At 54.2% G+C, this 25,817-nt stretch overlaps 3 protein-coding genes and 1 long non-coding RNA gene across 9 annotated transcripts; 2 read left to right on the top strand and 2 right to left on the bottom strand.

The window, feature by feature from the left end:
- Positions 1-2: 2 nt before the first annotated feature.
- Positions 3-9,522, bottom strand: CDK10 (cyclin dependent kinase 10). 2 transcript variants are annotated; one of them, XM_070770488.1, is made up of 13 exons: positions 9,389-9,522; positions 4,855-4,927; positions 4,166-4,237; positions 3,422-3,524; positions 3,199-3,280; positions 3,024-3,091; positions 2,543-2,595; positions 2,325-2,394; positions 1,718-1,777; positions 1,248-1,371; positions 1,037-1,176; positions 811-863; positions 3-621 (listed from the first exon to the last, which is right to left on the bottom strand). In XM_070770488.1, the coding sequence occupies exons 3-13, from the start codon at positions 4,182-4,184 to the stop codon at positions 515-517; spliced, it is 879 nt and encodes a 292-aa protein (XP_070626589.1). In that variant the 5' UTR covers positions 4,185-4,237; positions 4,855-4,927; positions 9,389-9,522; the 3' UTR covers positions 3-514. The 2 variants fall into 2 exon arrangements, with proteins under 2 accessions (XP_070626589.1, XP_019835487.2); XM_019979928.2 differs by lacking the exon at positions 9,389-9,522 and adding an exon at positions 7,030-7,180.
- On the top strand, positions 7,650-14,095 carry LOC109572809 (uncharacterized). Of its 4 annotated transcripts, none has more exons than XR_011561460.1 (4): positions 7,650-7,921; positions 9,131-9,309; positions 10,652-11,005; positions 13,731-14,095. It is a non-coding gene; the product is annotated as an uncharacterized lncRNA (long non-coding RNA). The 4 variants fall into 4 exon arrangements; XR_011561461.1 differs by having other exon boundaries at positions 7,652-7,921; positions 10,652-10,835; positions 13,731-14,085; XR_011561462.1 differs by lacking the exon at positions 13,731-14,095 and having other exon boundaries at positions 10,514-11,084.
- SPATA33 (spermatogenesis associated 33) lies at positions 9,863-18,231 on the bottom strand. Its single transcript, XM_019978171.2, has 3 exons — positions 18,150-18,231; positions 17,736-17,903; positions 9,863-10,083 (listed from the first exon to the last, which is right to left on the bottom strand). The coding sequence occupies exons 1-3, from the start codon at positions 18,184-18,186 to the stop codon at positions 9,878-9,880; spliced, it is 411 nt and encodes a 136-aa protein (XP_019833730.2). The 5' UTR covers positions 18,187-18,231; the 3' UTR covers positions 9,863-9,877.
- Positions 18,232-18,357: 126 nt separating this feature from the next.
- CHMP1A (charged multivesicular body protein 1A) lies at positions 18,358-25,337 on the top strand. 2 transcript variants are annotated; one of them, XR_011561459.1, is made up of 8 exons: positions 18,358-18,498; positions 20,769-20,788; positions 22,330-22,407; positions 22,976-23,122; positions 23,385-23,513; positions 23,774-23,961; positions 24,112-24,334; positions 24,863-25,337. XR_011561459.1 is itself a non-coding variant. In XM_019979917.2 (7 exons), the coding sequence occupies exons 1-7, from the start codon at positions 18,492-18,494 to the stop codon at positions 24,131-24,133; spliced, it is 591 nt and encodes a 196-aa protein (XP_019835476.1). In that variant the 5' UTR covers positions 18,358-18,491; the 3' UTR covers positions 24,134-25,337. The 2 variants fall into 2 exon arrangements, 1 of the variants encoding a protein (XP_019835476.1); XM_019979917.2 differs by having other exon boundaries at positions 24,112-25,337.
- Positions 25,338-25,817: the final 480 nt, after the last annotated feature.

The raw sequence follows: 25,817 nt of genomic DNA, 5'->3' as shown, positions 1-25,817 counted from the left end.
CGTCTGAGGAAAGCGTTTATCTCTCGAACCACCCCCATTCCCCATGGGCCTCAGAGAAGGGGCGTGGGCACAGGGCACAGCGCAAGGTTCTCACTCTAGGGGTCACAGAGCAGCTCAGACTCAGTCCACATCTCCATCCCTCCTCCCCTCTCCGTGTCTCCCTAGCCCCACCAGGGGGTCACCTTGGCCTCTCCATTCCAGGCAGATCCTGCAGATCAAGTGGGGACAAAAGTGACCATACGAGGTCTGAGGTCTGCTTGTCCCAAGCCAGCAACACCTGCTGAGACGGGCTCAGCCAGGTTTCCTCCTGGGAACCGAGGGCCTGAGGCCTGGCCACAGGTCGGACCCAGCCCAGCCGCAACGTGGAGTCACAGCCCGGTGGGCCGGCCTCTGGGTGGCTGGGCCCTCAGAGTGTACCGCTGGCATCACCCCCAAGGTCCACACTCTGCTGTCCCAGGGCAGAGGTGGGCAGGGGCACAGGAGGCGGCGTACTCAGCTGGAATACCTCCACCTGTCAGGGTCTGCCGCGCCGGCTCTGGCTCTCAGTGCCCAAGGATGTGGCCGGGGTGGCACGGTTGTTACGATGGTGGGGGAAGGTGGGCATGAGCTCCGGCTCGCAGGCTGGGGGTGGGGGGAACGGACTGCATCAGCCCTGAGTGAGGGAAGGGCCCCACGCTACCCTCTGCTCCCCTCCTGAGCCTCCCTATGTGGCCCAAAACAGCCCCTACCCGCCTGGGCCCCACCACCCACCTGCCTTAACCCCTACCCTACACAAGGGCCCCCGGCCAGGTGCCAGCGGGGAAGACTCACGCAGGGGCTTCTCCTTGAAGTAGGAGCTCTCCAGGCAGTCACCGGCCGTCGCCCTGGAGAGGAGAGCTCACTGTTCACAGGGCCCAGGCCCAGTCAGGCTTGTCTCCCGCACAGCTGCCCCGCAGAGCGCCCCCTGGTTCCCCTCCACACAAGAGAAAGTTGGGTAAACCAACAGAACCCCACAAAATCGGGCCTGACTCATGCACGTGTGGGGCTCTCTCAGCACCTTTTCTTAGGGTCGTACATGAAGAGGAGGTTCATCAGGCGCAGGCCAGCCTCTGAGAGCCACGGGAACTTATGCTTCAGGTTGTTGTAGGGCTGCTTCCGCAGGCTGTACTGGCTGGCCAGCGGCAGCTGAGAGAAGCCCTGTGGGGAGGGGCCGGTAAAGGCCAATGGCCAGCAGGGGCAGGAGGGAGGAGGGCGGGGCTGGCACTCACCGGCCAGATGTTCTCACTGGGGGTCCCCAGCAGCTGCACGATCAGGTCCACCTGGTGGATCTCGGAAGTGCCGGGGAGAAGGGGCTTATGGGCCAGCAGCTCAGCCAGGATGCAGCCCACCGCCCTGCAGAGGAGTGCGGGGTCTCCTCTCAGCTCCCTGGCTCCGCCTGGACCAGTGCCCCAGCTGCTGGGGCGGAGGCTGGGGGCAGAGCTGGGAGGAGGTCATGATGGGATGACCACTGGGGTCTCCAGGTGAGTCACGTGACCTGGCCTCAGCAGGCCTCTTATGGCCACGAGGGCAGGTCCTCAGTGATGGGGCTGTCTCCCTCTGCCTCTCAGGACCCCAGGCATAGGCCCATCTTCTTGGGAGCTGGGGAGACCCCAGCCCCAGAGCTGTCCACCCCCCCGCCCCAGGTCCCACAAGACCACCCCACTGTCTGAGAGGCCTGGGAGCAGCGTCCACCTCTCACCACATGTCGATGCTGGTGGTCTGCGTGGTGGTTCCCAGCAGCAGTTCAGGGGCTCGGTACCTGCGAACAGAAGCCCCTGCTTTGCATCTGGCAGTTCCTCTCCTCCAGCCTGGCCTCCACAGGGCACCCACCGGCCACCACCCTGCCCTGAGAGCCAGAGACAGCCTGGGATGAGGGAGCATGAACCTCAGCTATGGCTGTCCCTTCCACGAAAGCTTGACAAACATGCTGCTATTACTGGGTGAGCCCTGAGTGCTGCAGTGTCCTATGCCGGCCCTTCTACACAGGCGGGGGTGAGTGACAGCACAACGCAGCCTGCCCTGAACCACAACCCGTTTTGCTTCAAAATGTCAAGTGAGAAGTAACTGCAGAAACCGGCGCTGTTCCCACGCTCCAGTGGTGAAGCCATCTCCCCTCTGAGCAGCGCCAAGGCCAGCTGGGGGCGGGGCTGCCTCAGGACAGAACAGCACCCCATCTGGATGGGCAGGTCCCTCCCCGTGACAGCACTGCTCTTTCTTGGCAGCTGAAAGACCTCCAAGATGCTCTGGCCACTTCAGCATGACCCACCCACACCCGCCCAAACTTCCCCTGGTCTCCAGGGACTTACCAGAGTGTGACCACCTTGGGAGTCATTGGCTTCACTGGGATGCCATAGGCCCGGGCCAGACCAAAATCCGCTGAGATGGAGGCAGAGGGATGGGAGGGAGAGTGTCACCCAGGGAAGGCTGACCACTGCCACCTCGAGCCAGTGTGTAGTGTGCAGGGAGCTTCTGGAGACCAGCCTGCCACCCCAGTGCAGGGGCACTCATGGACCCCTGCACCCACCTGTCTTCACGCAGCCCTTATCCGTCATGAGCAAGTTAGAGACCTTCAGATCCCTATGACAGAAAGATAACACCAGTGGTTCCCAGAAACTCGCATGCAGGAACAAGGTTGTTACCGCTGCAGCAACACTCAGAACGCTTCCCCACACATCTCGTCCTGTTTGTACTTTTTAGGAGGAGGAGCACAGGTAATGCAAGGCCATTCAGTAGCTGGAAACAGCAGAGAGCTCTCAGTGACTTCCTGAGAGGTAGAGTCCTGCCCCTGGTCCCCCCCAGGGCCGCACGAGCCACCCTGCACAGGGAGTCCAGGTCCCTCCCCGGCCATCTGCCTGGCAGAGGGGAAAACAGGTACTATGCTGTCCCGCCCTCCCCTGGGACCAGTTACAGGAGCTCCACTGCCTTGAGGTTGCTCTACTCCCCTGCGTGTTGGTGCTGAGTCAGTCTAGTGGTCACCCCGCCCCCAAGCCACAAGCCCCGCCCACCTGTGGATGATGAAATTCCGGTGCAGGTACTGGAGGCCCCGGAGCACCTGCAGCACGATGCACTTGACCTGCAGAAGGCCAGGAGGTCTGCTTTTGGCACAATGTGCCTAACAACGGCTTGGGAAGCCCCCCACCAGAGCCCCCACTCCCGGCCACCCCAGCCCACGCCTCCAACCTGGGCCTCAGAGAAGGGTGTTGGCATGTTCTCCAGAAGGCTGGCCAGGTCTTGCTCACAGTAGCCCATCACCAGGAAGATGCTAAAGTAAGAGGGAGAAACGCATGCCACCTCCCACCTCCTCCCAGGTGAGCCAAGGGAGCCTCCTGGGCAGCAGGAAGGGAAGTAGGGAGGGGGCTGGGCAGGGCCTAATGTGGGGGCAGCAAGCAGACCGACCGCTCACCTCTCCAGGTGGTTCCCCACAACCACCTCCTTCAGCTCCACAATGTTGGGATGGCGGAGGCGAAGCAGCAGTGTGATCTCTCGAAGGCTGCTGATGGGGACCCCTGCAACCAGCCTGGCCTTGGTGACCCCATCTCTGCAGCTGGCCCACTCAATGACCCCACCCCTGCAGACAGGGACCCCTGACAGCCAGCTGCCTCGGTGACTCCCAGCCCTACCTGGCAGAACTCTGCCTGCTACTTCATGGAGAAGCAAGGCCATCCAAACCAGCACCTTTAACCCTCTCCTCCTCCATCAAACACAAGCAGCTCTCTGTACTGACCACTGTGTATGGCAGCCAGCCCCCAGTGAGCACAGCACAGCCCTGCAAGCACAGGCGCCCAAGGGGCAGTCAGCAGGGGTGCGAGCAGCACACAGGGGCTACCTGCCCAGGCTTCAGTGGGAAAGCCCTGGGGAGGGTGACGCTGAGCTGAGACAGGAGAGGAGGCAGAGTCAGCCAGCAGGAAGGAGAGGACAGATGAAGGGAATGAACTGCACACGACTCAGGGGAACTGACGCTAGGGTGTGGAGGAGGGGTGATGAGCTGGAGAAGTCCAGGGGAGACAGGCAGGGCCAGACTGCAGCCCCCTAGAGACCAGCCTCCTTTGACCATCATGCAGGCGCCATTCAGGGAGCTCAGGCAACTTGCATCTTCCTAGACCCTCCCACTTGAGTGCAAGTGGTGCAGCGGCCCCTCCCAGCTCACCATCCTTCTCCTTGTCCATCCGCACTTTCTTCAGGGCGACAATCTCATCTGTGTGGGTATCCCGGGCCCGATCTGGAAGGGAAGCGCCTCCACAGTAGGATCCAGGCCCACCCCCTGCCCTCCTGCCACATGGGGGCACCCTTGCTCTTCTTCCTTGACTGCTGGTACCCTGTGCAAGCAATACTCCAACGCTGGGAGACAGGTGCTCCCTGGGGAGTCCCCTGGTTTGAGCAGATAGCGGGCCCCCAGCTAGAAGAGTCTCCCTAAACGTTTCCTTCTTAGAGTCGGAGTGCAGACCACTGCTTTGCGTTCTGTGGTTTCTGTGTTCTAACAGCAAATAATGTCCTTATCGTGAAAAAAGCAGCCTTATCTTTATGAAGCTGATCCCTAGAGCACTGTGGGGATTTCTGCAGCTTCCACACCCACGGCAGGGTGATACACACCGACGTCCCAGTGGCTGTGGCTACACTTCTGGCCACTGTCCCACGGTGCTACACTTGATCGTGTGATAGCGCCCTCCACTCACAGGGACACATGAACAATCTGATGCTTCCGTTCACTCAGTCGTAGTATGAAATCGACAGCAATTATACCAAGGATTAAAGGTCACCTGCACTCTCCTTCCAGCCCTGACACAGCTGCTGCCAGGACAGTCCCTGGGTCCCAGGCCTGCCACTGTAGCCACTCACATACGATGCCATAGGTGCCTTCCCCAATGCGATTCAGCTTCTCAAACTCCTTCACGCTCCGGCACCGTCCCAGCTGAAAGAGAGAGGTGCTGGCAGTGAGGGGATCTGGCAGCTAAGGGAACCAGAGATGGATACTGACACTTAAGCTGTTCCAAAGAGCCAGCACCTGTCCTGACCACACACTTGGGTTTGCGGGTGAGAAAATGGGGTGATGATACTGGCCAGACACTTTGAAAATGAAATCAAAGTCGGTCCAACCATTCCCTTTCAATCCCATGGTCCAGATGTGTGCTGCCTAAAAAGAGTAACTACCAGCCACATTTGGTTAAAATTGACTAAAATGAAACTAAAAGTTCATTTCTTCAGCTGCATGAGCCATGTGAAGTGTTCGAGGGCCCCATGCAGTTCATGGTGGCCACAGTGGACAATTCAGAAGACACAACGTTTCCATCATCACAGAAAGTCCACTTGAGCAGCAATGGTCTGAACTATGCTCTGGGCAATTCCCTGGTGGTCCGGTGGATAGAACTCTGTACTCTCAATGCCGAGGGTGAGGGTTGATCCCAGATCAGGGATCTGAAATCCCACAGGCTAAGCAGTGTGACCATAAATAAATAAATAAACAAAGCTCTGGACATGAAAAAGCTTGAAGACCTTCACAAAGCATCTACCAAACACAGTGGCAGAAACTGTCTCCAACATCCATACATTACTTCTTCCTCTGCGTTATGAAACAATCCCAAGGGAACATGGCAACCCAGATGGTGGCCCGAGTTCCCAGTCTCCCTTGCAGCTAGGTGTAAACATGTGACTAAATTCTGGCCAGTACGATGTACACAGAGGGACAAGCACCACTTCCTGACCAAAGGAAGCTGGTTGCTCTTCACTCCTTTCTGCCTCCTGAGGCAAGCTAGGATTTGGTGGAGCAAAAACTGACAACCTGAGTGCCTGCAAACCTGTGTGATGTTAGGGGCACCAGAAATAAAAGTCCCGTCCTTAAAGCACTGTATTTTGGGGTCTCCAAGTTCTAGCAGAGCCTGTACCCTAATACACCTTCATCTGTAGCACTTCCTTGTGGGTCGTACAACATGCGGCAAGTTTCAGGTTCTAAACTGCCCCTCTCTTGACTCTCTGCCTCTATTTACCTTGCCCTCCATCTTGGGAAACCAAGTTAGGGTCACCTGGCTCCAAATGAACCCTTCCCTCATCCCATCCCAACCTAATTGCTTCCCTCTTTCCCCCTCTCTCTGCGGAACCCCTGGTGCTTCCTGTACACACTGCCTTTAGCGGGATTTTGCTCTTGCTGCTCCCTAGGTCTAGCAAGCCCACCTGCCTCCTCATCTGTGCATCCAAAACCTAGTCACACTTTCCCGCCCAGCAGAAATGCTGCCCCTTCTCAAAACTGCTTCCTGAGCCCCAGCTGAAAACATTTCTTTCTCTGCAAAATCCCCTGACACTTTGGTCTTGCAGCACTTACAATTGCGCACTTTGCACTGTCCTCGTCTAGGTATGCCTTAACTGAGATTAGTTGCTGCGTTTCGGTGAACAACGCCGGGGGGACCGCTCAAGGCTGGCTCCTGCGCTCACTCATTCAGTCTGTTACCGTTCTTACTGGACACTGACGCGGCCTCGCACAGCACCAGCAAGTAGTCAAAACAACCCGCCACCAGGGATCACACCTGCCCCTGCACGAGCCGTCTACCTTAGTAAAACCACTCGAAGCCCCTAAGCTTCACCCTTCTCACCTCTACGAAGGGTGCTCGAAAGGACTAAGTGACTGACACACGGAGAGGCCCCGCACGGAGCAAGGCACAAGCGGAGCTGCCGGGTCACAGACGGACCCCGCCCAGTGTACCCACAGGCTGGTAGGAGACACGTCTCCAACACTTCCCACGACTATTCTCCCCTAACACAAGGCGCCCGTCCCGGACGCAAAACTAAGAAACGCCCGCGCTGCAGCGCGCTCTTGACGAGGAGGCCGGCGACCTGAGAGCCGGCCAGTCCCCGGGGCGGACGCTACCCTCGAGGACCGCTGGGGTTGCCGTTCCCGCTGCTGACGTTTCTGGCGCTCCTGGCGCTCCTGGCGCTTTAGCGCGACGCTGAGGGCCCTAGTACGTTTCAGCCCCGCCCTGCCGCTAGCGAGGACAGAGCTACCAGAACAGACCCTCTTCGTACCCTGTGCTCTGGAGGCACCGTGAAGAAGCCTTCTTTACGGACACACTTCAGACGGATCTGCTCCGGCTCCGGCTCCCCCATGCCGAGAGCAGCCCCTCGAGCTTCCCATCTGCGCAGGCGCAGACCAGGGATCCTCTGCGCAGGCGCATGGCCTACTTCCGGGGCGTCCGCTCCTTAGCAACAGTTACCAAGGAAACCTCCCCAAGATCCCCGAGAACCTCAGTTTCTACGAAGCACTCAGACTACCAAGATTCTAGCTTTATTTTAGTTTTAAGTACGGTGGCTCAGACCGTAAAGAATCTGCCTGCCATGCAGGAGACCCTGGTTCGGTCCCTGGGTTGGGAAGATCCCCTGGAGAAGGATATGGCAATCTGCTCCAGTATTCTTCCCTGGAGAATTCTACAGACAGAGGAACCTGACAGGCTATAGTCTATACAGTCCATGGGGTCGCAAAGAGTCGTACACAACTGAGCGACACACACACACATACACACACACACACAGGCACGTGACTGCGCTGGCGCGCTGCGTAATGGCCACCGGAGGAGGAGGAGATCTGGGGGTTACAATGGGTCCCAGGGGTGCGGGGTGGGGGAGGGCGGGGAGGGGCTTGAGAGGGCGGGAATCTGTGGTGTTCTCCCGGCAGTGGGAGCTGTGCTTTAGAGCTCTCCCTTGGAGCCAAGAAGGGAAAGGCTTGGCAGAGCCAGGGGGACTGAGAGAGAGTAGAGGGCGCGTCTGAGAGATGTGGAAAGAACTGACACGACGTGGCGACGGACGGACTTTGGGACCAATGGGTCCCCTAATACATCCTTGTTGAGCACTCACTACGTACTTGCCCATGTCCGAGTCTGCCCTACGGCACCTTACATTCTCACTGGAAGCAGTAAACAAGGTAAGTCATGTACACAGCCTGCTCAGGAGGAAAGACACTGTAAGTGCTAAAATACTACTAATGTAAGTGAAGGACATTAGATAATTATGAAAGGAGATAATGAGTCAAAATGATTTAAACTAGTTACCACATTGACTTCATTCTGGTTGTTTTTGAATTCTGATAAGCTAAACTTATAGCTAATAACGAGATTAGAATTAATGCCATAGTAAATATAGCTTTTCCTGTGGTCATGTATGGATGTGAGAGTTGGACTGTGAAAAAGGCTGAGCGCCAAAGAATTGATGCTTTTGAACTGTGGTGTTGGAGAAGACTCTTGAGAGTCCCTTGGACTGCAAGGAGATCCAACCAGTCCATTCTGAAGGAGATCAGCCCTGGGATTTCTTTGGAAGGAATGATGCTAAAGCTGAAACTCCAGTACTTTGGCCACCTCATGCGAGGAGTTGACTCGTTGGAAAAGACTCTGTTGCTGGGAGGGATTGGGGGCAGGAGGAAAAGGGGACGACAGAGGATGAGATGGCTGAATGGCATCACTGACTCAATGGACATGAGTTTGAGTGAACTCCAAAAGTTGGTGATGGACAGGGAGGCCTGGTGTGCTGCGATTCATGGGGTCGCAAAGAGTCAGACACGACTGAGCAACTGAACTGAACTGAAATACAGCTTTGGAGGCTTCCCAGGTGGCTCAGCAGATGTGCCAATGCAGGGATGCAGGTTCAATCCCTGGGTTGGGAAGATGCCTGGAGAAGGAGATGGCAACCAACCCCAGTATTCTTGCCTGGGAAATCCCATGGACAGAAGAACCTGGTGGGCTACAGTCCTTGGGGTCACAAAAGAGTCGGACACAACTAAACAACTAAATAAGTTTTTGGATTATTTGCTTGAGATGCTTAGGGCAGGGTAGGAGGGCAATTTCTAGGTCGAATGATAGAAATGCAACAGCTACTTGCAATTTTATGGAGGAGAAGCATGCTGACCCTCTGTGATCAAATTCACCTTTGTATGGGCTTGACCTTTCTGTATAAATATTTATTCGTGGCAGTCAGACTGCATAAATAAATGTACTAAATAAATACAAATGAGTATATTAACAATGTGTTAGTAAACAATGTCAATATGAGATGTCTGTTTTCCTGATTATATCAAAACTCACTGACTGGAAGTCACTTGTACTATTTACTACTAAAAAGATATGATGCTCCTCAACAGACAAAGACAGAGCCCCTCTGTATGCAGCCTGCTGATCATTCCAGGAATGAAGAAAGCTGGCACACACTGTCACCAGACTAAACATGTGAGTTCAGACAGGGCAGGATGCTCTCCAGCCAACCCGGAGAAGAGTGGACTCTGACCCGAGGGCTGCTGATGAGGCTGGGACACCTGAGGCTGTGAGTCCCCTAATGGCCCCTCCCCACTGGAAGCCCTCAAACACAGCCAGAAAGAGGGGAAGTTGTCAGCTCAACTCACCTTCCCCCCCGGGTGGCTCTGACAGAGCCAGTGTTCCAAGTGCTGGGGCTGCGTCTACGTTCTCCGCATCATGTGGTACTCAAGCTAAGAGCCCTTCTCTGTTCTGGGTGCTGACACCTCAGAGTCCCACCTTTGGTTCCGGGGTGGGTACACCTCCTTCACTTCCACTGTTGGGTGCTTGTGCCATGGCCCTCTGGTCCTGAACGGGAAGGGTTCAGTTTAGAACTGCAAGAGATGGCGGCCTGATACCTCTCAATCGTGATGTGCAGGCAGCCAGTTCCAGCAGGGCTCATCTCATGATCACCCCACGTTCACTCTTGGAGCCAGGGTCACTCTTGCCCTCTGCCAAACTGCCTGCCAGTATCAAAGAGCTGGGGAAACCTTGCTGACTGAAGGGGCACCTGCAGGTTTTCACAGGATGGGGTGGCCCTTCTGCCATCACCACCGAGACACTGCACAGGGAGGAACCACAGCTGCCGGGGTGCCTGTTTATTCTGTGGTCTGTATGTTATAGGCGTCTACTGTGCTGGGGTTTCTGTGTCGGGAGTAGGGACCCTGCTCAGCCCGTTCCCGAATGGTTCTCTGCTCCTGCATTCCCATGGAACCATAGCTGATCACAGTCTCTTTTGACGGTGTGGTGATGATGATCTGTGGGATGGCAAGCTTCTTCTTTTCTGGATTTACATCAGGTTTCTCTAGAAGGAAGGAAAACATCCAAGCATTTCATAAGTCTGTGTTAGGGCCAGAGCAAAGCAATTAGGTTTGTGGCTAAGGAAAAGAAATGAGCGAGGTTGAAAATAGTCAGAACCCTAAGTGAACATTCCAAAGCTTAAACCAAGCAACAACTCAGACACGCAGGTGGTGAATCCAGGAGGCGCCCCCTCCATGAGGAGAACAGGAGAGGCACCCCCACCATCCTGTGGAGAGCCTCAGCTCTGGGGCGGCCCAGAGACAGACGCAGGAGAGATACCTGGAAGAGGCAGGGTCTGCCCCACAGGTGAAGGTTCAGACACAGTTTCCACAGGATTCTAAACAGAGTGGAAGCTCTCCGTACAGAACATCATCAGTGGGGGTGCTATAGAGCTGGGGGCCACAGCGTTTCCTCAAACTCGTTACGATCTCCAGGAATGCACAGGGCATGTGAACCACTACCAAATGCTACAAGCCTAAATGCAGAGCTCCTTACTGCTTCCACCGTTCACCTCCTGCCTTGCTTCCTGGAGGTCACCACTTCGGGGCTCCTCCACCTGGGCCTCTGTTCAGCCCTACAGAGAGGTCTTTGTGTCCCGCGTGCGCACATGTGTCCTGAACAGAATTAGAAGACATCGTCACCTGCTTGTTCCTCACTGAACACCTCAGGAACTCAGCCACCTGGAGGAGGAGCAGCAGCCCATTCTGCGCCAGACATTGCTCTGAGTCCTGGAATAGCGACCCGCACGTTTCTGAGGTGGGTCCTTTAACACCTACGTTTTACAGAAGGAACTGAGGCATAGAGCAGTGCTGTCACCTTCCCAGGGCTGGCAGCCGAGGAAGATGCTGCCACCATCCAGTGCCACACACACAGCTTCCATGGTTCTAACCATGGCCGAGGGGCCCACGCCTGCACTCAGCTCAAGAGTATCCTTTCTTCTCCTTTTTATCATAAGTCAATGTGCATTTCATTGTATTTTGAATTAAAATTAAGATAATTTCTTCATATCGATTTACACAAGCTTTTTTACATATTGTGGTTTAGTTGCTAAATCGTACCCGACTCTTGAAATGTCACGGACTGTAGCCCGCCAGGCTCCTCTGTCCATGAGATTCTCCAGGCAAGAATACTGGAGTGGGTTGCCATTTCCTTTTCCAGGGCATCTTCCCAACCCAGGAATTGAATTTGCCTTGCCTTGCAGGCAGATTCTTTACCAACCGAGCGGGTATGTTATATATTAAGACTACTTAAAAATATTTACCTAAAAACATTTCACTTAAAAATAATCCACACTGGTTAAAAGCTATATTTGGAATGCTGCTTCTTGCAGACACTTCACACATACTTGCTGCTGGAACCACACACTGAGTCTCGCAGTGACCACACCCTCCCCAGCTGAGCACAGACAAGCCTGGAGTTCACTGTGGGGGCCATCATGCTATAACAGCTCCCTTTGATGAATATAACTTAGCTTAGTTCCAGTTTCTCTGTTTAAACTATGCTGCAGTGAACATTCTTGCATTTATGTATTTACAAACTTTTGGAGGTTTACCTGTCGGGTAAGTTACTAGGAAAATGTTGGCCAATATTGTCAACTTGCTTTCCGTAAAGATTAATTTGTGTTTCGCTAAGAGATTATCACCAGGGACATTTCTCCACATGCTTCTGCTTTTTTCGTTTTTCTAAACCTTTTCCAAGGCTACAGTGACCGTGGAAGTGCTCATTCCGCCCTTGTATCTTTCTGTGAATGAATGTCATTCTGCATTTTCTACTTTTACCTTTTTTGTGTGAGCTTTTTTTTATATTTGGGAAACTCACTGTTAGGGATTTATTAAATATGTTACAGATAGCTCCTGGCTTTTTATTACAGCTTCCTTCTGCAACAGATTCATCCATCTGTTCCTTAATGGCTTGTAGTTTGTCAGACTGGAAAAGGCACCCCCGGGTCCAAACTTGTAAAAACCATTCACTCGTTTCCTTTTCATACTTACTTTATACTTGTTTTCTCAGTTGTCTAGTGAGATTGCCTATCTCCCCCAACCACTACCATCTTTACCACAGCACCTCTCGGGGCCCCACTGGAGCACGAAGGACACCGTGAGTTCATCACTGTGAGACACGTTCACACGTCAGAGGGTTCTATCTGTTCTAGCCACTTTTCCAGATGCTTCCTGCCATCCCTACACTGTTACTCTTTCACGTGACCTTTGGGCTAATTTGGTTCTGTTCTCAAAATGACCTGTGCTCTTTTGCTCGTGTCACACTGACTTGCTAGAATAAGGGTGAATTAACACCGTGACGCTGCTGAGGTTTCTAACCCCAAACAAGACTCCTTGCATCTTCCTCAGAGTTTTAAAGCTTCTTCATTTAGAAACACGAATCTTTTCACAGTTCTTAATGCACACAGCCTGCACTATTTTTCAGTTACGGCCTGCAAGTTACATTTTAGTGGCCAACGTAAAACAGCACACACATCACCACGGGCTCCACTGGGTCTGGAGTCCAGCCTACGGTTCAGCTGTCAGCCCAGTCATGTCCTCATCTGAACCTGGAGACCTTCCACAGCCACTCAGGTTGTAGGCAGAGTTCATTTCTTTGTGGGCCAAGGACAAAGCACTGTCTCCCTGCTGGCTGGCGACTCTCAAACCACGGGAGCTGACTGCTTCACAGCCACCTCTCTGATGCTTTCACCTGTTTCAAAGGCTTCTCTGATGAGCTCAGGAATGCTCCAGAAAAGTTCCATTTGGGTTAAGCCAATACCAAAGGTTACTAACCTGATCCTGGAAGCCTCCCCCATCCCCCTCCCAGGGATGACCACACGTAAGGGCAGGGGCTCCTACAGACTTGTTCGCAGAACTGCGATCTGGGGGCCTCTGAACCCACCTCCCACGTTACCAGATGCCTTCAGTCTGACTTCCACCCACAACGTGTCTGGGCTCTGGACCTGTCATGTGTTACTCTTTGACCTCTTGTTTCTGTTGTAAATATTTTTTGAGCTTACCATTATTTGTTTTACATTTATTTATAGAGGGCTGGGGAGATGTTTTACTTTTTAATGTAGTCAAATCCTTCAATATTATCTGTAATGTCTTTGCTCTGAGGTTTAGAGAGATGTTCCCAATTGAGGAATCAGAATAAAATGTACATCTTATTTTTTGTAGGCACCTTTTTCTTTCCCCCAGTAAGGAAATTTTTTTTAGATGACCACACACTGTCAACTGGAAGATGGTACTAATTGCTCTTTTCCTTTCCCCTTTGAGTTGCCTGATCAGTTTACAATCTACCTTTTAAAAAATTTTAAGTAGACTTGATGTACATGTAGTCACTTTTTATATTCACTCAACCCATCTAGAATTTATCAGAGCATACAGCAGGATGTTACAGTCCACCTTACATTCTCTCTTAAAATGTTAAGGAATCTTCCTAGCACAGTTTATCATACAAGCCTTCCTTTTCCCATCTGATTTTGATGCCAGCTTTATCATACTCTAATTATATATAGACATGGTGACATCGATACATACACAGTCACTCTTGTCCATGTTTCCCCTTTCACTCACCTGCCCTTTTTATATGGTAGCCATGTTATTTTAATTATTATAACTTTTGATGTCTTTTAAAATGTTTTACTTTGACAATATCAATTCACAGAAAGCTGCACGAGTAGCCCAGAGAGCTCCCTGCTACCTTGTCAATTGCCCTCAGCGGCAGCACCTCAGGTGACTCACCTCAGGCGACTCACCTCAGGCAGCAGAACATATGCTCACCTCAGGTGACGAACAGGGCCGACTGCGGTGCAGTGAGTGTCCTGAGCCGTGTGGTCACCTGTAACCACTACCAGATCCAGACATTGGACAAGGCCCGTCTTCCTGCCACAGTTCAGTCCCGCCCCACCGCCCCCAACCCCAACCCCTGGCAGTCCCTAGTCTGTCCTCATCACTATCATTTTGTCATTGGAGAATGTTACATAAATAAAATCATGCAGCATATAAATCTTTGGAAACTGGTTTTTCACATTTTTTTAATAGTTGATAATACAATACAGTATTTCTATCAGATGAGGAATGTTTTTTTTAGCATAACCACAATGGCACTGTCACATCTAAGGATATTATCATTGACTTTTTATTATCATCTAATACCCAGTTTGATTATCTCAAGAATAACTTAGCCCAGATCCAAACACTGCTTTTTGTTCATAGGTCTCTTCAATCTCCTAGCAACTGCTGTGGACTGAAAGTTGGTGTTCCCCTCCCTCCAAATCATATGTTGAAGGCCTGATTCTTGATGTGATGGTATTTGGAAGTGGGGCCTTTGTGAATTAAGGTTAGATGAGATCATGAAGGTGAAGCCCTCAGGAAGGGATCAGGAGGAAGAGGGGACCACAACCTTCTTCCTCTGGCCGCGTGAGGACACAGCCATCAGACAGCTGTCTGGGATCCTCACAGGAACACAGACAGATAGGGGGCCCCCCAGGCTCCAGTATGATGAGAAATGAGGTCTGTGGTTTAAACCAAGCCCATAGGATTTGCTTTTTTCCCCTGGGTATGTGGCATCTTAGTTCCCTGAGAGGGGATCGAACCCACTCTGCGTGCAGTGAACTGTAGACTCTTAACCACTGGATCGCCAAGCAAGTCCCCAACCCATGGTGTTTGTGATGGCCACCTGATCAGACCGATAAGACAGCTCCTTTTCTTCAAGTCATTTATTTGTAGAAAAGTTGGTTGTTGTTGTTTTTTTTTCCAGAAGATTTTGCAGCATTTTGGAACTGGCTGATTGCCAACTTGTGGTGCCTTAGTCTCTATAATGTATGTTTCTGGGTTTTTAATGCAAAAGTTGAAGTACGGACAGAAGCAGCAAGAAGCGAGCACAGTACAATACATCTGCATCACCAGCTGCCACAACTACAAACCCGGTCACACCTGGTCTCCACCGCAGCATGCACTCACCTGTGTTCTGCTTACTACACTGCTGGGTAGCAACTCAGCCTGACCTCAGCAGCTGGAAATAACCACTTTCTCACCATTTTATGGGTCAAGTATTGAGCAAAGGCTCAGCTGGACAGTTATCACTGTGGTTTCCCAGGGGCTACAGTCAAATGCCATCTGAAGGCTCGACTGGGCTGGCCACGGCGGACACCCACTCACCAGGCTGCTAGGTGCTGTGCAGCAGCTCAGCTGCAGTCGCTGTAGGCTCGTCACTTACATGCCCATCACCCGGGTGGGATGCGCTATGCGACTGCTGCTCCCCCATGGCCTCCCCAGCGGCCGGCGCAGCACAGCTGGCACCCAGGTGAGCCTGCCAGACCCTGCCACCCTTCATCACACACCACCTGGAAGTCACTTCAGCCACTCTACTGGTTACAAGACAATGTCAAACCTGAAAAGGTTTAGAGAGGGGATGAAGACCCCCGAGGTAGGAGAAGCATTGAGATCACATCACAGAACCTGCAGAGAGGGAGGGAAGCAGCATCTGTGAAAACACGTACTCTCCTTCACCTGGCAATCCAGCACAACTATTTACACTCAGAATACTGGGGGTGCAGCTCTAAGAGACAAGGACTCATGTGTATTCCATTCCATGTTTTCTGAGGCATACTTCAGACCAGACACAAGGCACAGTTCTTAAGTGTTCAGCTGCAGTTTCCCATATCCAAACAAGATGCAGAACTTTCCAGCATCCCACAGAGCTCCCAGGGGCCCTGTTTCAGTCAGCACACCTCCCCTGACCCTAGCCCAGCAATCATTCAACAGTAGTAAAGCCCATTTTTATTAATTGTATAATACACAGAATTTTTTATTGTTGAACTCATCATTTCTCTAAGGTTTTTATGGTATTAGGTTAACTTTCATTTCTTCAAATATACTAGGGAAATCCCTCAGCTTTAAAACTTGGATGTTGGGACTTCACTAGTGGTCCAGTGGCTAAGACTCTGCACTCCCAAGGCAGAGGCCCAGGTTCCATCCCTGGTCAGGGAACTAGATCCCATATGCTACAACTAAAAATCTCACATGCCACAACTAAGACCCAGAGCAGCCAAATAAAGGAATAAATAAAAACTGTTATTTTTTTAAAAATGACTGTGAATGAGAAGATGCCCCTGCCCTTCTTGAGGTGGTCCTCCTGGCAAACCAGGTATGTGTCTTCACTCCTGGTTCCCACTAAGGCCACCAAGTGCAGTGGCTGGTCTCACTCAATAGTGTTCCCTGGGTTTACTCCACCTCTCTGCAGCATTCAACACTGCCAACAAGTTCTCCTTACCTAAAACTTGATTCAGTATAATTTAAAAACCATGAAACTTACCTGTGTAAAGCATACAACTCAATGGGATTTAGTAAACTTTCAAAGTTGGGCACCCACTGACTGAGTCTTTAAGTCTATTTCCATCATTCTCCGAAGAGCCCTTGTGCCCACCCTTGGCCCAGGCTCCTTCCATATGGGGTTGACTTTCCTGGACTTTTCACGTAAGCAGAGCAGGATCTGTGTCTGGTTTCTTTCACTCGCATCTGCTCTGGGGTGTGCTACCCAGGACAGCGTGTGCCAGGGTTGTGTTCCATGTGATGGAACTCTTCACCTGCTTTCTGGGAACTCCACCCTCATTCTGCCCCCGAAATTAGGGTGTGACACACACGGCCACACCTTTCCTTGCTGGCACAGGTCCAGCCCGTCCTGGAGAGCTGGGCACGCAGGCCTCTGAGGGACGGTGCCCTTGCTAATACGAAGCAAGATAACACCTCTCACAAACGAGACATAGTCTGTGTGCATGCCACTGAAACCTGTCCAGCCCTCTGTGGACCATGGACACTGAGGGTGGCCAAGTGTGAACACACAATCCTGGATGCTGCCACGCCCAGGGCCCAGCCTCTAACCTCTTCTTTACTTGGAGGACACTGAGCCCCTTGGTAGTAAAGCTCTTCTGTGACCAGCGGCCAAAAGCTTCCTGACAGACTGGCAGCAATTTTCCAAACCTCCCCCTAGGACTCTGGCCCTTCCTGCCTTATATAAGAGCTCGTGAATTGGAATTTGAAGTCCAGGCCTCGCTCCCATGTCCAGTGTGCTCCCCTCAAACGGTTTTCTGCCCTTGATGACCCCAAAGGGGCCTCAGTGTGAAGCTCTGTGCCCAGCTTCTCTCTCCTCCATACCTTCCTTGTTGGATGCACTGGCTATCCATTCTCATGGTCACCAAAGCCCACTTGGCTCCTCTCTTTGCCCCCACATCCTGTCAGACAGGAAGTCCCCTTGCACAGCCCGACTACCTCCTACTCTCCCCACCAACCACCACCCCACCACCCCCCTCACCCCCGCCCCCCGCCAAGTTAGCTGCTCAGGCTCCAGTCTGTGGAATGCGGAGGGAGTGGCAGGCGGGTGCCAAAGGTGTGCAGCCTTCGGGAGGACTACAGGCTGGTTTGGGTCTGCACATGGCTTGGCCCTTCTTGCTGTGTGTTACGCAGCTACCACTTGGAAACTTAAAACCAATTACATTAAACTTAAATGCAAACTTATTACATTTTTTACGAGAACTCTCATATTTACCTCCTAGATAAAGGTCCCCAAACCTTCTCCATCATCAGGGCACGCCCCCTGCTACTAGCACCCCACCGCAGGCTCCTGTGCGCCTCATCCTCAAATACACGTCTGGTTTCAGGAGTGTCCTACCTCCCACTTCAGATAAAGGCCACTGCCGCTTAGCCGCCCCTTTCTCCTCACGGAGGCTCTCCGCAGGCTTGGTGTCCGAAGGCTTCTTGGACTCTCGTGAAGGTCTGTCCACCCGCCTTTCCTCAGCCTTTGAAACTAAGTAAGTGCGCCGGGTCTTCGACTCCTCATCTGAAAATACATGTACAATTAACTGGACCTATTTTACTGAGTCTGGGCAATGGACCCCATCCTTCAGTTGCCTGCTCTGTTTGGAATGAAATAAGATAGCTTGAAAGACTTGGGGCACTCCATTTCCCTACATGTGAATACTTCCCCGGATGAAAAGGTCCCCGAGGCACCGTCCTCAGAGAGGACCCAGCGCCGGAAGATTTACGGGGGCGGGGCCGCGCCGGGAAGAGGCCACCGGCCCTTTACCTTTCCCCAGTTTGCGTTTGCTTTTGGAAAGGCCCATAGGTGAACCCACCGCCCCAGGCCCCCACCAGAGTCAGTCCCAGCCCCTGCACCTAGTGGGCGCCCTGCCCACTGACTCACAGACGCCGGACAGCCGCCACCCAAGCCTGCGCGGTCACCACGGCAACACCACCTCCCGCGGGACCAGCCCATCCTCTCGCGAGAGCGCCCCGTCTCCGAAATAGGCGCGACCCGGAAGTGCCCACCCGCCCTCCGGTCCGCTCGCCAGCCGCGGTCGGTTCTGTTGACGCCGCTGGAAGATCCTGTCGGTCTGCCTTTTCCAGGCCTGCCGCTGCCGGACCAGCCATGGACGGTGAGAGGCCGCCGCCCTCCGGGGCTGCACGGGGCGGGGCGGGCGGGGCTTAGGCGGGTGCCCCTGGCCTCGATCCCAGACCTGAAACCCGACCCCGGACTCCGGGGCCTGAACCCGGGACCCCAGTCCCCGACCCCATAACCCGGGACCTCGACCCAGAACTCCGATACCAGAGCCCCTTCCCTGATCCCCGCCCACTTCCCCGGCTCTCCCCAACGACCGGCTGCCCCTACCCCCGCCCCGCCCCCCCCCTCCCCCCGCCACTTGCCAAGCTGCTGTATTGGTGAGGGACATCAGGCTTTTGGGCCCTGGGATTCCGGGTCAGAGGGCACCCGAAAAGGAGGCAGTTGTACCAGTGCCCCCAGAACATTACCAAGAGAAATAAGAGCTAAGGCAAGAAATCCTCATTAGGTACAGGCACAGAAGTTCTTGAGGTAGGAACCGTATGATTCCATTCCGCAGATGGGAAAACAGGCTGGGAGGGAGTCCATGCAGGCGCAAGCCCCAGGCGGCTTGGTCGTCCGTCTGGTCCTCCGCTGCCAGCAGTACCACCTCAGGGCTCTCTGCCCTGCTCTGCCTAGGAACAGGAAGCATCTGTGATAAAGTGACGATAGATACATTTGCTAGAATGTTTCAGTGCTGGTGTGATAGACAGGTGGAACGTCACTGTCGAGAAGGAAATTCTATACAGATTGCCTCAGAGAGAAGATGAAGGCACCCCACCCCAATGCCCAGCACACACACGTTGGGTTTTGCCCCTCCCACTCAGCTTCAGCTCCCCAGGGAGTTCTGTTTTCTTATATCCCTTTTCTCTAGGGCCAGGTTTTGCCTCGGGTGGGAGTCTGTCCCTCCCACCCGAGTCTGGGCCACACCTAACACAGCCTTGCTGTCCCCCGCAGTAAGCACGCTGCCTGCCACCTGCTCTAGATGCACAGACAACCTGGCCTTGCCCAGGGCCTGCGCTCATGGGTGGCAGATGCACAGGGCCCAGGGGAGCTCTCAGCTGGGAGCCTTCACCTGCCTTTATGGGTCTGGATTCTGGTTCCAGAATTTTGTTTCTTCATTCTGGGCTAGTGTGGTAAACAGTTTCAAGAATCATTTCCCAAATTTAGGAATGGGATACACTGAGATAGTTTTAAGGTGAAACGACCTAGCTCTTGAGTTTGGGCGAGTGGCAAATTCAGATACCAAGGGACTTCGCCAGTAACAAGTTCGCACATGCACGTCTCCGGTTGGTCATTGCAGATTTGATGGCTCAGAAATGGCAGCTCCCATGGAGAGTGGTCTCTGTGGGCCAGCTCTTTTATAACTTAAGAATCATTACCCTGCTGTTTTTATCCATGAAAAACAGACTGTCAAGTACTATTTTCTTGGGCTCCAAAATCACTGCAGATGGTGACTGCAGCCATGGAATTAAAAGACACTTGCTCCTTGAAAGAAAAGCTGTGGCAAACCTATTAATAAGTAGAGACATCACTTTGCCAACAAAAATCCTTTTAGTCAAAGCTATGGTTTTTGTAGTAGTTATGTACAGATGTGAAAGTTGGACCATAAAGAAGGCTGAGCACTGAAGGTGCTTTTGAACTGTGGTGCTGGAGAACTCTTGAGGGTCCCTTGGACTGCAAGATCAAACTAGTCAATCCTAAAGGAAATCAACTCTGAATATTCATTGGAAGGACTGATGCTAAAGCTGAAGCTCTAATACTCTGGCCACCTGATGTGAAGAGCTAACTCACTGGAAAAGACCCTGAGGCTGGGAAAGATCGAGGGCAAAAGGAGAAGGGGTGGCAGAGGATGAGTGGTTAAATAGCACTACCAACTCAATGGTCATGAGTTTATGCAAACTCCAGGAGATAGTGAAGGACAGGGAAGCCTGGCGTGCTGCAGTCCATGGAGTTCCAAAGAGTCAGACAAGACTTAGCAACTGAACAACAAGTAGTAAACCTTACTAGATTGGGGAGAACTCCCAAGGGTCCTTTGTAAAGCTGCACTGATTACAGACCGTACTGAGTTTTCACTGTGGACTGCACTCATACCCTTAAGGTCAGCTGGTGCTGTCCAGGTGTTTCCTAGAGGTGTCAGAAGGTCAGGGAAACTCTCATTGCCTGAGCTTTGTGGCTAAGGAGGTGCCAAGCTGGTGTGAGTGGGCCTCCCTCCAGGCCCCAGTTCTGTGGCAGCTCTTCACATTCAGGGGAGGTGGTGACCATCAGCCAACTAGGAGTGCTGGCTTCTCACACTCCTCACCATCTTTTAATCGTCTCTCTTTGCAGACACCCTGTTCCAGCTGAAGGTATGTGCTGATCAGCCTTTCACCCTGACCCTATCCCGGTGGTTGTCAGTGGGGACAGATGGTGTAAGTCACACTTAGGACAGTGCCCAGCCAGACTGATGACCAAAGGGTCGGGGACATGCCTTTCAGGCTTTTCTTGGGCTGAGCGGAAGCAGGTCACTTGGACTTGTCCCTGAGGGCGACTGTGTGCATCCCGTAAACGGTCCATGCGGTGTTTAAAATGGTGGCCTCACGTCCTTCAGAGTCACACACGGGACAGCATTCTTTCTGGCAGCGAGCATCCCTCCTGCCCGCGGTGGTGGCAGGCTCTGTCAGAGTTCCTTAGTCCCTCAGAGGGAACACACACGTGGGCTCTGAAGGACAAGGGAGTGAGGTTGTCTGGTCCCAACTGTAGCAGCTGCACCAGCTCAGCCCTGGGGCCTCCAGACCAGATTCCCAGGTCAGGACCACCTGGACTTCTCCCTGAGGAACGGAGGACGGGAGGTAGACACACAAGAAACCTTTTCTCTACAACTGGAAATCCCGGGTGACACTGGCTGAGAGAACACTGCTGGCCTCTGGGAGGCCACTTGTTCCCCTGGCTCGTCTGAGCCTTCTCCCTGCCAGCTTCCAGTCAGCAGAGGTCTGGGGGCCGCTCTGACCAGGGCTGAGGTGTGCGAGGTCACGCCGGGGGCTCCGTTTTGGAGCTGACTAGAGAGTCCCAGGGCACCTGGCCAGAGGAAAGGACCTTGTTTAGCAGCAGTAGATGGTGGTCCGGTGTGTACTTCAGGCTGTGCGTGGGGTGGGGGGGCCGGGCAAGGCTGGACAGGAGGCCGAGGAGCCGCCTCGGGAGGGGCCTTGGCGGCTGGGGCAGGAGAAGGGCTGCACCAGCCCGGCTATCTGTGCACAGCGACAGCTGACGCCAGCCACACTGGGCGCCTGGAGTGGGGCTCCCAGGACCAAGGAACTGATGTTTTACTTAAGTTTTAAGTAATTTAAACTTAAATAGCCACATGTGTCTAGTGCCTACTGGACTGGACAGTGCAGGAAGAGAACGGTCTGGGGGTCAGGTGATGCAGATGTTGATTTAAAGGCCTCTCAGGATTGAGTTTGATGACCAGGAAGTGGGTTGACTTTGGAGAGAGCATCCTGTGGCCATGAGCCTACAGTTAGGGAGCTGGTGACCTACATGGGCCAGACCACGGGAGCAGGACACACATCAGCCTGAGGCCCAGACACCAAGGCGTTCAGCTGTTTGCTTCACAGCCAGACGGAAGGAGGAGATCAGAGAGGGAGGGGTTTACGCTGGTGAGGCCTGTGGGCAGTTTCTCAGCAGGCCCCCAGCTGCTGTTCTGTGGAACAGGCTGGAAGGTGGGGCTGAGGCCCCCGCAGCCCGCCTGTGTATGGAGGGAAGGCGGTTGCAGGCACAGCCCACGGACAGGATGCTGGGAGGGGAGCGGATTGTCCAGCAGAGGCGGCAGTCCCTCGGGTGGACTTGAGGCCCAGGAGGGCGGGGTGTGGGCCAGGCAGGCTGATGCGGTGACCCAGCCTCCTTACCTCAGTTCACGGCAAAGCAGCTGGAGAAGCTGGCCAAGAAGGCGGAGAAGGACTCCAAGGCAGAGCAGGCCAAGGTGAAGAAGGTGAGTGTGGGCCCTGACGCTGGCCGGGCTGTCCTGTTGGTCCTGTGCTCTGACCCTCCATGGGGCGGGGCGAGGCTGGAGGCTCCTGGGGTCGCCCATGCTCTTGGGGGACTTGCTTGTAGCCACTGGTTACAGCCGTTGAGTGGCTGCAGTAGCTCCTGGGGTCTGGGCCAGTCTGAGTGACCCGGTGCCCTGGGGAAGAAAAGGAACGCAGCTGACCGTGTGGTCTGAAGCCTTGTCCCCCAGAGGGTCAGCACTGGCCATGCTGGCCTTTCCAGCTCTGCTGCTTCCAGGTGGACAGATTCTATGTGTGACCCAGGAGGAGCTGAGGGGGCCGGGCATGGCAGTGGAGAGGACGCATGGAAAGGCGGCCATGGTCTTTGGGCTTGGCTTTCTTTTGTCTGATCCTGTCTGGGGGCTGGTTGGGGCCCTGGTCCTAGATACCCTCACTCCTGAGACATTTCTGAGGAGAACCCCTGGGGAGAGGCTGAGAAGGGGCCACCCCCTCACCAGCAGACAGAGAGCCCCAGGACAGGACCCCAGCTGGCATCTCCCTCCTGAATTTCAGGCCCTTCAGCAGAAGAATGTAGAGTGTGCACGTGTGTATGCTGAGAACGCCATCCGCAAAAAGAACGAAGGTGTGAACTGGCTCCGCATGGCGTCCCGCGTGGATGCCGTGGCCTCTAAGGTGCAGACAGCAGTGACCATGAAGGGGGTGAGTGCTTAGCCAGGGGATGCGGCCGGCTTCTGCTGGCAGAGTTGAGGGTGCAGCTGGGACTGGGGTCACCCTGGGATTCCCTCTCTACGGTCAGGCAGGCACCAGTGTGAGACACGCCCTGAAGGCTCTTAAGTGTCCATGCACGGCTTGGGTCTCCTCCTGTCCATTCTTCCATCGACAGCACCATCTGGGGACGTGCCATGCAGGGACCCCTGGGGCCTGAGGGCCCTGCCCACCTCTTCATTCTTGCCTCTGCCAGGTGACCAAGAACATGGCGCAGGTGACCAAAGCCCTGGACCGGGCCCTCAGCACCATGGACCTGCAGAAGGTCTCTGCTGTGATGGACAGGTTCGAGCAGCAGGTGCAGAACCTGGATGTACACACGTCGGTACGTGCGCCCAGGTGTGCGGGTAATGGCCACGTCTGCTCCCTCCCTCCCCCTGGGGCAGTCACTCCCCTGGAGCCCGGTTCCTTGTGTGGAATCCAGACCAGCCCACAGAGGTCCAGCAGGGGAGAGGGGGCCCGGGGCTGGGGTGGGTGCCCCAGGACCAGCACTCTGGAGAGTGTGCGCTGGGGAGAGTGCCAGAAGGAGCTGGAGGGACAGAGGGAGCCCCAGGGTGCCCTGACTGCCCAGCACTCGACCCCCAGGTGATGGAAGACTCCATGAGCTCGGCCACCACACTGACCACGCCACAGGAGCAGGTAGACAGCCTCATCCTGCAGATCGCGGAGGAGAACGGCCTGGAGGTGCTGGACCAGCTCAGCCAGCTGCCTGAGGGCGCCTCTGCTGTGGGCGAGAGCTCCGTGCGCAGCCAGGAGGACCAGCTGTCCCGGAGGTGGGCGGGGCGCAGAAACCCAGCCCCGTGTCTGCAGTGGGGGTGGGGGCGTCAGGCAGCTTACTCTAGAAGGGGAGGAAGGCAACTAGGATGGCCTGGAAGAGGTGGAGGGCGCTGTTGCGGGGCCTCAGAGGGTCCTATTGTTTGCAGGTTGGCCGCCCTGAGGAATTAGCAGAGCCCGCACCAGCGCCCCTTCCTGGCCTGGGGGAAGGCTGGGAAGGCCGCCTCCACCCTTTCCCTCTGGTCTGGCCTTTCTGCCGAGCGAGCCTACAGCCTGCGGCAGCACTGGCCCCTGCTGCTCTCAGCCTTTCACCTGCCAGCCCTGGGACTCTTCTTCTTGTCTGAGTGTGGGCGTGGGTCTGTGCCCTACAGGGTGAGTTTGCACAAACTTTTGACTTCTGTGGGTGATTTCTGTGACTCTGGGCCAACCAGCTGGACAGTCTGCAGGCTCCCTCCATCCACTACCCGCTAAGAAATTTACAGGGACTGGCCAGTGGTCTCCACATGGATATGGGGGCCTTCAGACTCCGTGATGGCAGACGCATGGGGAGTAGTCAGCCAGCCAGGGTCGGAGCAGCTCCCTGTTGCCAGCTGCCCCCAACCCCCAGGCTCCCTGCTCCAGCTGGAACCTGGTCCTGCCGCTAGATGGGCTCAGGCTCTTCCCCCTCCTGGGGGGACGTTATTCCCGTAATTGTAGTAACACGGTGCCTCCCCTGACTGGCTCCTGCTGCATGGTGGGCCCACGCTGTTGACCTTGAAGCCGGAGTGACTGATAAGAGAGCCACAGTGGGGCCCGCGGCTACACTGGTTCAGATGACGTGCGGGAGCCTGAGGGGAGCTTCAGATAGGCTGCACGTTTCTGTTTTCTTCAATTCCTAAAGTTTACTTTGTCTTCCTGAAGCTCCCAGGGTTTTTTGTTTTTGCCAAAAGAGAAGGAACAGTAGACAGGAAGCAGCAACCGGAAAGCACCTGTGGTTGGGGCTGACCAGAGGCCTCAGACCAACCGTCCTCACAGCGACGGCTCTGGTGGACAGAAATGTGGGACAGCTTTCCCGAGGCTCACTGCGTTTCATTCCTCCAGGACTTGGAGGCCACAGGTGTTCTGTACAATAAACTATAGACAGTAGTGTGAGACCAGAGAGAAAAGGGATCAAGAGTGTCTGATCTGTCTTCTGTGATGACCACCTCGCCTTACACTCTCGTCATCCCTTGGGGCTCCCATGTGCTGGGGATCCAGAGAGGGTTCCAAGTGTGTCCCCAGGGGGTGTGGAGCCCCACCGGGACACAGTGGGGGCAGAGGCTACTCCTCATCAAAGGGAAGCCGGCAAAGCTTGCCTTCTGAAATGCTGTTCTGAGTAAAAAGATTGAGAACCGTTTCCATCTTTGTTTCAGTGGCTGGCGGGAGGCGGGAGGAGGATGTGGGTGTGCGCCTGAGGTGGGGGCCCTTGGCGTGTGGTCCAGCCCCAAGGACAGGCTGATGCGTTCCTGAAGCGGGCAGGTAGGTAGTGTGAGGAGTGAGATTCCCAAGCCCTGCTCAGTCCAACTTGATAGGATCCAGTTTCTTTACGATTTTACCATGAAATAATTTTAAACTATTAAAAATTGAAAACCTAGTGCACAACATCAGTATACATTTATGTACGAGCTTTCCTCACCTCAGGCCTCTAAATTACCCAGGAACCAACTGAGAAACCTATGCCAACCCCAAGTCTGGGACAGGCCCTCTAGTTTCTCTGACCTGGATGGCCACAGTTTACACCCCTGAGCTCACAGGAACCACCTCTGAGCACTGTGCTATGTGCATTGGAAACTGCACCCAGGCACTTCCTGCATGCACCCCCACTGTGGGCCCCCGT

The sequence above is a fragment of the Bos indicus genome, chromosome 18 (assembly GCF_029378745.1).
Source record: "Bos indicus isolate NIAB-ARS_2022 breed Sahiwal x Tharparkar chromosome 18, NIAB-ARS_B.indTharparkar_mat_pri_1.0, whole genome shotgun sequence".
Classification (NCBI taxonomy): domain Eukaryota; kingdom Metazoa; phylum Chordata; class Mammalia; order Artiodactyla; family Bovidae; genus Bos; species Bos indicus.
Note: the sequence above shows the minus strand (reverse complement) of the source record. Positions and strands in the feature narration are given on the sequence as shown.